The 14,205-nt window shown below is 48.4% G+C and overlaps 1 protein-coding gene across 2 annotated transcripts in view; it reads left to right on the forward strand.

The window, feature by feature from the left end:
* EDRF1 (erythroid differentiation regulatory factor 1) overlaps positions 1–14,205 on the forward strand; it is a 403,030-nt gene that overhangs the window by 60,893 nt on the left and 327,932 nt on the right. For both annotated transcript variants that reach the window (XM_069239693.1, XM_069239694.1), the window contains exon 4: positions 8,621–8,746. In XM_069239693.1, coding sequence (XP_069095794.1) covers positions 8,621–8,746 — 126 coding nt within the window. The remainder of the gene's footprint in view (positions 1–8,620; positions 8,747–14,205) is intronic.

The following is a 14,205-nucleotide window of genomic DNA, read 5'->3' on the forward strand; positions in this document are numbered from 1 at the left end:
TGTCCGGGTGGGAGGGCGGGAAGGGCAGGTAGCAATCGGCCACGTGCTGGCAATCCAACTTGTGTAATGTGGCAGCCATCCGCCCACGGCCGGTGCCGCTGTCAGCTCACAAAGGCCTTCTCACCATCCTTCCACACCGCAGCAATTAGGCAGGGGTGAGCCAGTGGGACCACTCCAGCAAAACTCCAGCCTCATTTAGCTGCTCCCCAGTGGTCTGACAGCTCACCTCCGGAATCACTTTGTGTGGGCCTGGTCTGGTCCACCACCCCTGTCAGGTCAGATAGTGCAACCTGCCGGGCAGCCGCCAACCCAGGCGCCCATGTGTCTCAAGGACGCCAACCAACTTGTCAATGCTGCCTCCTCAGTACCAGAGTAGAAGGGGGATGTAATGTTGCTTCCTATCTACAGGGTGGTCAGCCGCCTCACAGCAAGTCCCTCAGCCGGGATCCTCCAAAGACGAGTGGCTAAATCCAGTCAGCACTGATGCAGCGCCGAGTTCCCGTCCGCTCCGGGTCCCAGCTCTCCACCAAGATAGGGAAGGCGATGACCACAATCATTGGCGGGGGCAGGCCCAGCCATGCGACTACCAGGCCAGTCACAATCTGCCGGTGTTAGTCAGCCCCCAGGGCAGCGGTAAGCGTCTCCATTAATCCCCAGGGCGGGTTCCCCCTCTTTGTCAGGGAGACCACAGACCCTTGCGACCTCACACCAGGCCCACAGCCACTCCAGGCCTAGCACGCAGAGCCCGTCCACCAGCCATCTTGGGGCGGAGGTCAATCTCTTTTGTCCACATTAGCACTGCAGAGTATGTCTTGGCCCCTGTGGCCTCCAGTGCAGCTTCACTCCAGCTCCTCTATCCCTTACAAGGGGAATTGCTGGGTTCACTGGGCCTTGGGACAGCAGAATTTTGTAGGAATCTGGAGCTGGAGCTGGAGCTGGGGCCGGGAGCTCTCGCTCAATGCCATTGGTCAGCCATGTTGTTGCCCGACCCCCGCGCTCCATTAATGTTAGAGGAAAGATGTTGCTGGCAATGCTCATGGCATCACTCCCAGTATTTGGAACTACAAACTTTAGGGGTGAAAATGTAAATTCAGGTGTGCCACCTTTATGGCTAGTGGTGGGAACTTTTATATGGTGCTATGAAGGGTGCTTTTCTTCTTTTAATGTTTGAATTGCCTCTATATCATAGAGTGTGTATTCTGGCAACACCCCCACCCCCCATACCTTCACCTCCCTGGGACCTTCAATTTACCAAAATATATAAGCAATTATTTCACAAGCCTGGCTCCTCATTAAAATTTTGAGGTTTCTTTTGAAACTCTTTGAGAAAATTTGTTAGAGATAAATACAGCAGTGTTTTCAAATGTTAGCCTGTAAGGCCTTTATCTGATGGACTTCTAGGTACAGATTCCTTACCTTAGAATTTCCCCCAGGCGTCAGACTGGATTCGGAGATTTTTCTTCTTCAAGCAGTACCCTTATGCGCTGTCAGGTGGCGTCGGTCGACTCCCCGTTCGTCATTGGCGTTGTGTTCGCCATGATGACGTCAGTGTCGTACATAGGTGTCGCCTTAATGATGTCTGTTCTTTTCTTTCTGCACCACGAGCTGATCTGGAGAGAGCTGCCCTGGCTTTTTGACCAATTTCAACACTTTTGTTGAGTTGTTTTTGGTGTGTCAAGGATGTCCCCGAAGACTGGGTTCAAACCATGCGAGGACTGTCACCGCATGATGTCGGAGACGGATCTGCACCAGGTCTGTTTATGGTGTATGGAGCATGACCAAAACCCAAAGTCATGCTCCGAGTGCCGGGCCATGCATCCAAAGGCTTTGAGGGAACGGTCCCTAAAGTTCTTGGCAGCCTGGTGCTTCTCTCCGCATCGCTCCTGGTCTCGCTCGAGAGGAAGGTCTCGAGACCTCTCTTGAAGTCACCACCGCTCGTATTCTTCCAAGTCTTCGGGTCACTCGGGTAAGAAGAAGTCAAAAAAGGCTAGGCATTCTTTGACTTCACCCCGTCACGCCGCTAATGAGACACGGGAGAAGCAACGATGCTCCAGGCATAGGTCGGAGGAGCCTACTTCTGGGTCTGCACCGCACCTTCCTGAGTTTCCAGGAGCCGGAGCGACCCCTGCCCAACTCAAGGAGTTCTGTGAGGCTATACGTCTCATATTTGGGCAGTCCAACCCTCCTGTGGCTCCGTCTGAGCCTGGGGGTTCAGCTAGGAGCCCTGTGGGTTCCACGCCGGCAGCTCCACCTCAGCTTCCGAGGTCCCCTTTGGATCCACTATTGAATCTGTGCCGACACCAGTCGTGCCATTGCGACCTTCTCCGGTGCTGGCTGCGTCCTCGACACTCAACGTCGGCCGGGCCAACGATCTGGCAACCCAATCCTAATTTCTCGCGACCCAGAGCCGGAACGGCATCAGCTGACTCTGCTTTCTACTTCGAGGGGGCCTACTCACTCCAGGTCGGATTTGGAACCTTTTTCCTATGGGTATGAATATAAGAAGGGACTTGACGGGTTACTGGATACCAGCTTGATGACCCTAACATGGACTGGGCACAGGAACTGGCCAAAGGCTAGTGATCTGAATACCTTCCCAGATACTGGAATGTTTTCTCCTTCTACCGTGGCTACGGCAGAGGAAGCCTCCTATTCAGTGGTGGTCAGTGGGTTGGCTGAGGTCCTTGGCCTCAAACTGCCCACTGTAGCCACCAGGACTAATTTCCTGACGCAGGTGCTTCAGCCTGGGGCCTCTACTTTGAAGCCTCTACTCCCATTCCACGAAGCACTCACTGATGTATTTCTGGGTACTTGGTCCAGACCGAGCACAGGGGCTACTGTGAACAGAACAGTCGCCCGCTGCCATCAGCTCGCCCTTGAACAACCCTAAATTCCTGTCCCAACACCCCATGTCTGAAAATCTTGTGATTCAGGCTTCCTCATTTGTGGCCCATTCCTCTTTGTTCCCCCGGATATGGAATCAAAGAGACTGGATCAACTTGCGAAGAAGAAGTTTTCTTCCTCCAGTCTGGCGTTACAGTCAGTGAACACTGCATGCCTTTTGGGCCTCTATACCCACTCATTGTGGGATACAGTCGCGTAAGTCTTGCCCCAGATCTTGGAGAAGGCCTAGGCTATCATCTCTCAAGCTGTTGCTGATGGGAGAAGTTCACTATTCGCAGTGGGTTGGACACTGCTGACTAGGTAGATCGGTTGCATCGACAATGGCCTTGAGGCGCTGCGTCTGGTTGAGGACATCTGATGTTTCAGTGGATGTCCTACAATCCCTTATGGACATGCCCTTTGATGGCACATGTCTCTTCGGAGACAAGGTGGACTCAGCGTTTGAGAGGTTGATGGAGTCCCGGGCTACGGCTCAGTCCCTTGGCCTATCGACTGCCCTTCGCCCACAACAGTCCACCTTTCACCCCTTTCGTGGCCATGTAAGGGGTTCCCTGTTGCGTCCATTTCCCAGCCTCTGTGCCACCCATGCTACTCAGCCACTGCGTGGCTGGGGATGTGGTGTCCCACAGGCTTGTGGGACAGGGAACCAGAGGTCTGCCCAGTCCACCCCTGCCCCTGCCCCTGCTGGAGCCTCCAAGCCTTCCTAGTCCGCTCCACCATCTCATATCAGTTGGAGGCAGGATTCTCCATCATCTACCCCACTGGGAATCCATCACAGCAGACAGGTGGGTTTTGCAGATCGTCTGAAGGGGCTACTCCCTCCCCTTTGAGACTGCCCCTCCGGCAATGCCTCCATCTTACGTCCGCTTACCAGAATACCATCTGGCACTTCTCCGCAAGCAAGTCACATCTCTCTTGGCCAAGGGAGCCATAGAGAGGGTCCCTGCACCAGAAGTAGGTTGTGGTTGTTATTCCTGCAATTGTTCTAGTGCCCAGAAAGTACAAGGACTTCCGTCCTACCCTAGACCTTCGGGCCCCCAGTTCCTTTCTCAAGAAGGAGAAGTTCAATATGCTCACTCTGGCTCAGGTCCTGTCTGCTCTGGACCCAGGAGACTTAATGGTAGCGTTGGACTTGCAAGGCGCTTACTTCCACATACCCATCTTGTCTGGCCACATACGCGACTTTTGAATCCGGATTGGGTCAATGGCAGATCCCTCTCCCTTCGCCAGCCAGATCTTACAGTAGTGACAGACTTGTCACTCATGGGATGGGGTGGCCACATGGGAGAGGTGGAGATCAGAGGTGTTTGGTCTCCAGCGGAGTCTGGACTCCACATCAATCTTCTGGTGCTCCAGGCGATCAGGCATGCATTTTACTCATTCCTTCCATCTCTCAGAGGGAAAGTGGTGCAGGTGTTCATTGACAACACTAGCGCCATGTGGTACTGCAACAAACAGGGTGGAGTGGGGTCTTGGACCCTTTGTCAAGAGGCCTTGCGCCTCTGGACGTGGATGGCACATCAGGGCATTACCCAGGTGGTTCAATATCTGGGGCTCTCTGAATGCCAGAACAGACAAACTCAGCCGTTGTTGCACAGTTAATGACGAATGGCATCTCCATCCTGAGGTGGCGCATGGTGTCTTTCGGCAGTGGGTAGAGTCTTGGTTAGATCTGTTCGCCTCTGCAGGGAACGCGCAATGTCAGCTTGTTTGCGCGTTGGAGTTTCCAAGCCAGCACTTGCTCGGCGACGCTTTTCATTTTGAGTGGAACTCAGGCCTCCTTCACGCCTTCCAAACCTATACCACTTCTTTCCAGAGTTCTGAAGAAGATCAAGAATGACTGGGCCCAAGTAATCCTTGTGGTCCCGGACTGGGCACAGAGAGTATGGGTATCCAGAGCTACTGAGCATGACCACAGATCCTCCAGTCAGACTGTCCCTTCTGAAAGATTTTCTGTTGCAGCAACAGGGGATGGTCCTCCACCTGAACCTGTTCAATCTCCTGCATGTGTGGAGATTGAGCAGCAGCAGTTGACAGCGTTTGACCTTCCCCCCAAAGTCTGTGGCGTTATCTTGCCAGCCAGGCGTCCCTCCACCAAAATGGTATACGCCTGTTGTTGACATAAATATGTGGCATGGTGTACCAACAAGTCTGTTGATCCCCTCTATGCTCCTCTCTCTGAGGTTCTTTTGTTCATCCTTTCTTTAGCCCACCAGGGCTCTGCTTTGGGCACCCTTAAAGGTTACTTATCAGCAATCTCAGCCTTTCTTAGATTGCCAGACCAACCTTCCCTTTTCAAATCTCCTATTTTTTGTAGATTCCTTAAGGGACTCACACATTTGTTTATTATGCCTCAATGGGACCTCAGTCTAGTCCTCACTTACTTGATGTGTGCCCCTTTTGAGCCTTTACACAATTGTCCCTTTCGGATCCTTACTCTCAAAACTGCATTTCTTGGTGCCATCACCTCTGCTCGCAGAGGGAGTGAGCTTTACGCTCTTTCTTCTAAACCCCCATTTTTGTTTGTTCACCCTGACAAAGTGGTGCTTCCTACAATGGCCTCCTTCCTTCCCAAAGTTGTTACGCCTTTTCATGTTGGCCAGTCCACCACTTTGCCTACTTTTTACACGTCCCACATCCTTCTAATGAGAAGGGGAGACACCTCCGTCTGGATCCAAAAAAGTGTTGACGTTCTACCTCAGTCGTACTAAAGATTTCCGGGTGGATTATCCACTCTTTGTTCGGTATGTGTATGCAAAGAAAGGGAAAGCGGTGCAGAAGCATACCATCTCACAATGGGTACTACTTTGCATCAAACTGTGCTACGCTTTGGCAAAGGAGCAACCCCCTGAGGGCTTGCACGCTCACTCACAAGAGCAACTGCTGCTTCCACAGCAATAGCACGCGGAGTTCCAGTCCTAGACATCTGCAAGGCAGCAATGTGGGCATCCCTGCACACGTTCACAAAACATTACTGCCTGGACAGTAGGGTCCGTAGAGACTGCTACTTTGGTTGTTCGGTCCTGGAGGATTTTTTTGTATGATCTTGGTTCTCATCCCACCACAAGGATGGTATTGCTGGGGTATCTATTCTAAGGTAAGGAATCTGCAACTAGAAGTCCCTATCAGATGAACAAGTTACCTTCTGTAACGATTTATCTGGTAGAGACATATTCGAGTTGCAAATTCAGTACCGACCCACCCATCCTCCCCGATTGCGAACTGATTTCTAAGGACAGGGATTCCCTCTTCAGGGCCTTAGCTCTGGCGCACCATTTTCAGTGTTCTTCATGGCGCCGTGCTTTGCCGTGGAAAGTCATGAAAAGAAACCGACGTCGCTGAGGCAGCGGCTATGTACGTCCCTGATGTCATCATGACGCCAACGACTGATGCGGAGTTCACTTGATGGCGTGCAAGGGTACTTGCTCAAAGAAAAATCTCCGGGTCCAGTCTGACGCCTGGGGGAAATTCTAAGGTAAGGTATGGTAAGATTTATAGACATAAGTTGGTTGAAGAATAAAGGGGTCTAGTGGAGAGAAAAGGGAAAGTGGGGATATACAGAGTCATATTCGCTGTTGGTTCAGCGTTTACAATAGTAGGAATCTTTTATGAATTACTCAGGAGAGAGAAGCACCACAACACACTCAAATGGCTAGATAGGCCAAGGGAAACATCGAGTGTTTCTCATGGTTGTGTGGGGAGCACTAGTTGGGGAGCATGTGTGAAATATGCAAAAAAAAGTCCTCATCGCCAATATGAAGGTGTCTAAGAGGCCAGGTGGGTGTATTGAATGGATTAGGCAGTGTAAGATTGTCTAAGAAGGGTCATAGGAAATTGATTAAACTCATGTCATAGAAAATAGATGGTCTTCGGGTGAAGAAAGGTAAAAGGTCTAATTTGCAGGAGATAAAGGACATCAGAGCAGATGTGGTAACTTTGCAAGAGATTCATTTAGCAGGCGCTTAAATAAGACAGTCCGACACAGTGATGGATTAAGAAGGCCTTTTGTTACAATGCAATCCTATACAACAAAGGGGGTTGACATCCTTCTGTCTTTAAACTCCAGGTTCCAGGTTAAAGTCAGTGGTGGATGATAAAGGTAGATTGGTCTGGGTCATATTGGAGGTGGCCTCTGGAGGAGCTACGTTTGTTTGTGTTAGGTACTATGGGCCAAATGTAGAGGATACAGGTCGCCTTAGAGTTTTTTCGATAAATTATTTAAATATAATTCACCTTTTTATAAGGAGGGGGGCTGATTTTAATATCCTGATGGGCAGAAAGTTATTTCTAATTGCCCCAAAGGGGTTTGATCTCCTAAAATGATGGGTAACTTAAAGTCTATGTTAGAAGACTTAGGACTGCGAGATACTGGGAGGGAAAAATGTGGGAGCAAAGGGCCTATTCATTTTATAGTTAGAAATACAGTCATAGCTCCAGAATGGACTCTTGGGTTGTAGATTAAAAGTATATAGGATACGTAAGGCAGATCAAATACCTGTCTACTGCCCCTTAGATTAGAGAGGCCTTTATGAGATTTTATCCCAATCTATGCAAGAACAAACTTCTGGCTGATGCACAAAGTTTTAGACAGTTGCTAGATTCGGTTCAACTGCCTTTTCTCAGATGACTCTAAATCGGAGTTAGTGCAGGAGATAACTGAAGATGTAGTCGGGCAAGCGGGGAAGGCAGCAGAGCCAGATGGAGAGAACTTTATAAGGTTGTATGTGATGAGATCTGCCCAATTTTAAAAATGGTCTTTAATGGGATATTATTCTCTGGGTGAACACCTCCACACTCATGTAGCGAGGCAACCATTACAGAAATTTTGAAACCTAATAAAAATCCCAAGAAGAGTGAGTCGTATCGGCCCATATCCTTATTAAATACAGATTATACGATCCTGGCAGGAATAATGGGAAGGAGGTTGGGAGGGGTAGTAAATTAAGTCAACCATCAGGACCAACAAGGCTTCATGAAAGGACGACAAATACATAATCTAACGCACCTGTTAATAGGCACTATTGATTTGGCCAACTCCAGCAATCTTAATTTAGTCCGTGGTTATTCATAAAATAAAGCATTGATCCCCATGTAGTTGAGCCCACGGAAAGCATGCCTGATCGTACGTCATGTGGTGCAGTACTGCCCAAATTAGAGACTCCACTTTTCCTAAGCCATGAACAAGGATAACCATCTCAAAGGTTGTTTACTGAAGTGACTGCAGGCTACGTATGGAGAGAGTACTTGTGCAGAGATAAAAGGTCTGATTTTTGGAACTATTGCAGCACACACTGTCTCTCCTCTGCATATCACAATATAGTTTCAGATAATTATCACCTTTCATTTATAGGCCAACGTCTGCGCTCTGAACCTCTAATGAAAATGACAGATTTTGGCTTTATTATTAGAGCAGCCATGTGACTGTTACCTTTTTCCATGCTTAGATTATTTTATTGCGCAAGTTGCACACTTTAAAATTCGTTTTGGCTCCTTAAGTTTTTCATCATTAAATACACTGTCAAATATGATCAAATTTATATTTATTTCATGTATATTCTCGGTATATTTGTGTAACTTGTGTTTGTTAAATATTGCTTTCTGATCATAGTGAACGCCTGTACTACTCTTTATCATGATTTTTTGTCCAGTTGGATACTGATATGTTCTTTGCAAGACATGAATTGTCTAATAAGTCTGTAATATTTTGTCCCTTAAGAACATTAAAAAGCTTCTGAAGATACCCTACAGCAAATCCCACGTGAGCATGGCAGTGCACCGCATTGGGCGAACCCTTTTGTTGGACGAATTGGACATTCAAGAGCTGTTTATGCGATCCTCTCAGGTTGTCAAGTACTATTTTCTATGCGTGCATACATAACTGTTGTAAATTCAGCTCTGGACTTTGATAGTAATATGATGTAAAATGATCATATAATTGTGAATATAACGGGTAACTAGGGCTAATGGGTATGACCTGGCATGTGGCCTTTCAGTTTAAAATTGTGTTTTTGTCAGAATGGAGAAGAAAGTTGGGGAGCTGTTTGTTTTGCTCCTTGGGCTGTGAGTGCAGTTCTCTTTTCGTAGAAAAGGTATAATCTCTCAACGTAAAACCAATAATCAAAAAATGCTTTGGTTACCAGGAAAAAAAACCACGGTCAGGTCAAATATGGCAGATTCATTTTTTTCTTTCTCAATTAAATCCTTTAAAAAGCTCTTAAGTGGTCCGATAATACTTGGGACAGTGGTTGAGAAAAGGAGGAGCTGTTTGGAAATATGAGTGTAATAGATTCATATAGAGATCACACCATTCTTTGTTTACTTCTTTTTATAGTTAGATTAGCCTGGTATGACTTGGAAGCCTGCTTGTGTTAGGTGTTTTTTAAAAAGTTTATTGTAAAATGTATTTTGCTAGCGGTGCAACATAGAAATCCGTTCTATAATTTCAAGATTACAGGAGTTGATTGTGCTTTCCTGAACCAATGAGCAAATAAAGAATGACATTTTTTTAGCTTAAAGCTATCTCACCTTATTCATACAGTCTCTTTTATTAACTGAATGAATGTGGTTAGAGAGGATTGTGTGTTAGTAATGTGTGTAAATGCCACGAGGTTTAAGTAGACCAACCCTTTTAGTGAATAATATGTGAATTTTGTCAGCCCAGGACCAAGAGGATCCTAAAAAAAACCCAGACAGTTCTGATTTCGAAGGAGACGGGTATGTTTCAGGCCTTTGAAGGAAATTACTTATGCAGAGTGACAACTCTGTCATGGCAAGGGAATTTACACTCCATTGCTGAGAATCCCTAAGTGTGACTTTACCTCAATTGATAATACAACACTAAGTTGAGCTCTCACCCCTAGATGAGCACAGTGAAACATTAATACATTCATTGAAATAATTACAGAGGATCTCATGCTTCACTTTTGTAGTTTACTTTAGATGAAAACACTTCTCTGAACTTGGACCATAACCGTAAAAAACTCCTAATCCTCTTTTGCCTTCAACAGTATCTACAGTAGTGGACGTAGCTTCATTTCAAGTACTCTTTTTTTTTTTTTATAACAAATTTTTATTGATTTTGCAATAAAATAAAGTAATACAAAACAAACAATACAATTATATACTAAAAATAAAGTAACAAGGCGCCAATGGGCACCAAACAGTGGTCAGCTCCAAAGCCCCAGACAGCACCTTGAGTAGATAGACGGTACATGTCAATACCAACGTGCCACGTATGTGTCTCATTTCCCTCCAAAGGAGTTGGTGGAGTGTGTAAGGGTTCTTCTTTCCACTGTGTCGGTCCGCATCCCAGGGGGTTAAAATGTCATTCCGTCCCACTTCCCCCAGATCTTGTTATACTTACTCGGACACCCTCTAACCTCATATACGAGCTTTTCACAATGGGCACACCAGTCCATTCCCCTCCTCCATTTGGTCAGGGCCGGAGCCATAGTGGCTTTCCAGTCCGCCACGATGTCTCTTTTGGCCACTAGGCATGCCACCCCCAGCCAGGTACGTTCTGCTCTACGTAGTCCCGATTCTCCCATAACCCCTAATAGGGATGTCAATGGTGTCAGCGCCACGTCAACTTGCAGAATCAACGAGACCTCACGCGAGATCATCTTCCAATATGTACTGATAACCGAGCATGACCACACCATATGGAAAAAATCAGCTTTAGGGCTCATACAGCGGGGACAATCAGCCGTAGGCCGGAGTCCTGCTCTGTGCAATCTGGAGGGTGCAAGGTAAGCAGTATGAAGATAATATGTCTGTACTAGTCGGAGACGTGTCGTCATAGTCAGGGAGTGGGGAGCTGCCAAAGCTTCAGTCCAGTCCTCCTCTTCAAGAGGGCCCACCCATCCCTCCCATTTCTGACGAAGTTCCTCCAGGGAGAAGGCCGTAGTAGAGATTAATGTGCGATACACCTGGGAGACACCTCCCCTGCCCAGATTCCCCATCAGAGCCCTCCTCTCCATAGGACTGCTTACGGGTATGCTATTCCCTGGCTGGACCTGCGTCAGAAGGGCATGTCGTACTTGGAGGTACTTGTGGAACTGTGTCTTATTTAGTGCAAAGATTTCTTGGAGATCCTCAAAGGAACGCATGCTCGTGCCCTCCCATACATCACCCAGAGTAGAGATGCCTATAATATCCCATTTCTGGAATCCCTCAAGACCCACAACTTCGCCCAAGCAGGTCCCCTGCCACAGTGGGGTCTGCTGAGTAAGGCGTCCCCACCATCCTGAGATCTTTTGAGCCGTCCGCCATCCCTGTAGCACCACCCCTGTCACCCCAGGGGTCTCACGAGTGATCTTACCACCATATAGGGTGTCAAAGATCTTGGGGTAGGTCAATGTCTGGAGTTCCAGACGGTATGCCGGATCTGTCCAACCCCCCCCCCAACCAGTCGTTGATCACTAGTAGTTGCGTCGCCAGGTGGTAGTAATGGACATTAGACATTCCCAAGCCCCCTTCATTAACATCTCTCTGACAGGTTTTAAGCGCTAGCCGGGGACGGGTACCACTCCCTAGAAATTGGCGTGCTAGCAAGTCCATGTCTCGAAACCATTTCATGGGGATAGGGTTAGGATAGTTTTGAAGGAGGTAGAGAAGTCTGGGAAGGGCCATCATCTTATAGAGTGCGATTCTTCCCAGCAAATTAAGAGGAAGGTCCTTCCAACGTTGAAGATCGTCTTTGATTCTTCTGGTTAAAGGTGTGACATTGAGCTCCCATGCTAATTCAGGGAGCATTGCGACATGCACCCCCAGGTATTTGAAGCTATTTCTTCGCACTGGAATACTTTGTTGCCAGTCCATACAATCTCTAGATTGATGGAGCGGAACCAACAGGGATTTTTGGGGGTTTAGGGCGAGACCCGATGCCTCCGAGAAGACATCCAGAATTTGCATGATACGGGGACCGCTCCTGGCCAGATTGGCTATGTATAATAGGACATCGTCCGCATAAAGTGCCACACGGTCTTCTGGACACACTGGCCAAGACCAGCCTTCCATCAGAGGATCCTCTCGAAATAACTTCGCCAGGGGTTCTATTATTAATGCAAAGAGTAAGGGGGATAGTGGACATCCTTGTCTGGTACCACGCCCGATCGGGAACACCCCTGAGACCACTCCGTTTACTTGGACCTGAGCCGTCGGATTAGAGTAGAGCAGTCCCACAAGACCTCGGAACTTGGGTCCAAGGCCGTTTTTAATAAGTACTTGTTCAAGATAGGACCAATCCACTGTATCAAAGGCCTTCTCGAAATCAAGTAGGAGCAGCGCTAGAGGGGTGTGTGACAGGATTTTACGGTGTGCTAAGGCTAAATGTAGATGCCTAATACAGTGCCTGGTGCTCCGCGTAGGCATGAAGCCGCATTGGTCAGGGTGCACCAGGACGGGCATTGCCTCTTTTAATCTATTGGCAAGGATCAAGGCTAGCACCTTGATCTCAGTGTTGAGGAGGGAGATAGGCCGATAAGCCGAGCAATTTGGCGGTGGGGGCTGGGTCTTCGGGATTACTACTATTGTAGCAAGGTCAATCCCTGAGGGGAAGTGACCTTTCTGCTCGGCTTCTCTATACATCTCAAGTAAGTGTGGGGCCAGAATGTCACTACATTTCTTGTACAGTTCCGCAGGAAACCCATCCGGACCTGGTGTCTTGCTTGAAGCCAGACTGGCAATCGCACTCGTTACTTCCGCTAGGTCAAGTGCTTCGTCCAGCCTGTCCCTAGTCGCCTGAGACACTCTGGCGAGTGTTATGTCGTTCAGGAGGGGGGAAGCTTTTTCAACCGTAGGCCGGGGGTGTTCTGCGTATAGGCATGCATAATAGGAAGCAAAACTCTGTGCAATCTCGATGGGTGTCTTGTGAAGGGTACCTGTGTTATGTCTAATTTCGGGAATGATTCTGTTAGCTAAGGGTCGAGTGGCCAACCAGTGTAAGAGCTTCCCATTTTTGTCCCCCCAGCCATAAATTCGGGCGGACGATGCCCTCCACATATGCTTCTCTGACTCAAGTGTTAGGTGTTTAATTTCCTCTCGGACCCTGGTGAGCTGCCTCAATGTGGGGATTTCGGATAAGACTGCTTGCTGGCGTTCCAGTTTTAACGCTACCGCTTCTAACTCGGACACACGTGACTCACGAATGCGCTCACGTGCTCGCAAGAGGCACTTAGCCTGCCCTCTCAAGGTAGCCTTGTAGGCAGCCCATAGCGTGCCTGATGACTGGACTGTTCCCACATTCAGTTCAAAGTACTGCGTGAGACGATCTCTAATCTCGAGGACACAATCTTCATCTTGCAAGAGCCAAGCATTTAGGCGCCATACCGGGCGCCTGGTGAGGTCTACTCCGCCCAGTCGGACTCGCACCGGTGCGTGATCCGACACCCCACGGGACAGTATCTCTGCTCCCGTGACACCGGAGAAGTCCATGGCCGGCATAAATATTAGATCAATTCTAGAGTGTGTCTGATGGGCAGCAGACGTGTGCGTATATTGACGCTCCATAGGGTGCCAAGTTCTCCACACTTCACATAGGCCTAGGCTGTCTGCCCAACTCTTAAGGCCTGTGGCTCGGGCCGACCTGCCCGCTGTGACATCTCCTGACACATCTAATCTAGGGTCTAGAACCGCATTAAAGTCTCCTCCTACTATTGTGATTCCTTGGGGGAGTCCCGCCACCACATGTCGAAGTGAACATAAGAAGGTGTCAAATCCCGCTGGGGGGGCATATACGCATACAAGATTCAATGTCACGCCACGAAGTAGTCCTGAGACTACTATGAATCTGCCTTGTGGATCGGATCTCGTAGATGTTACCACCATGGGCAGTGAGCGATGAAGCAGGATACCTACCCCTCTTGATCCCCTAGAGAAGCCTGCGTGATAGACCCTATCAAATCCCCCTCGGGCCAACATAGGGGATTTAGTTCCCATGAGGTGTGTTTCCTGCAATAGGGCTACCAATGGGGAATATCTACGGAGAGTGTTAATTACTGCAGATCTCTTGATCTTATCTAGCAGCCCGTTCACATTCCAAGAAATGATTTGTGTCAATGTGGACCAGACGTGGGTTGCGTAGGAGTCTTACAGCTTTGGATGCCAGTCAGTGGGCTAAGGAATGACCAATTAAAACTTAATAACGCAATACTCAAAATACATCTATCTAACCCTAACTTAACCTTCCTCCCCCAAAACCGCCCCCCACCCCATACTCCCACCCAGGAAGCATCTGTCGCCCTAACCGTCAACCAAAACAAGACAGCCATAAGGACTGCCATAGGAGTGGAGTGATGGACC

The sequence above is a fragment of the Pleurodeles waltl genome, chromosome 6, assembly GCF_031143425.1.
Source record: "Pleurodeles waltl isolate 20211129_DDA chromosome 6, aPleWal1.hap1.20221129, whole genome shotgun sequence".
Taxonomy (NCBI): domain Eukaryota; kingdom Metazoa; phylum Chordata; class Amphibia; order Caudata; family Salamandridae; genus Pleurodeles; species Pleurodeles waltl.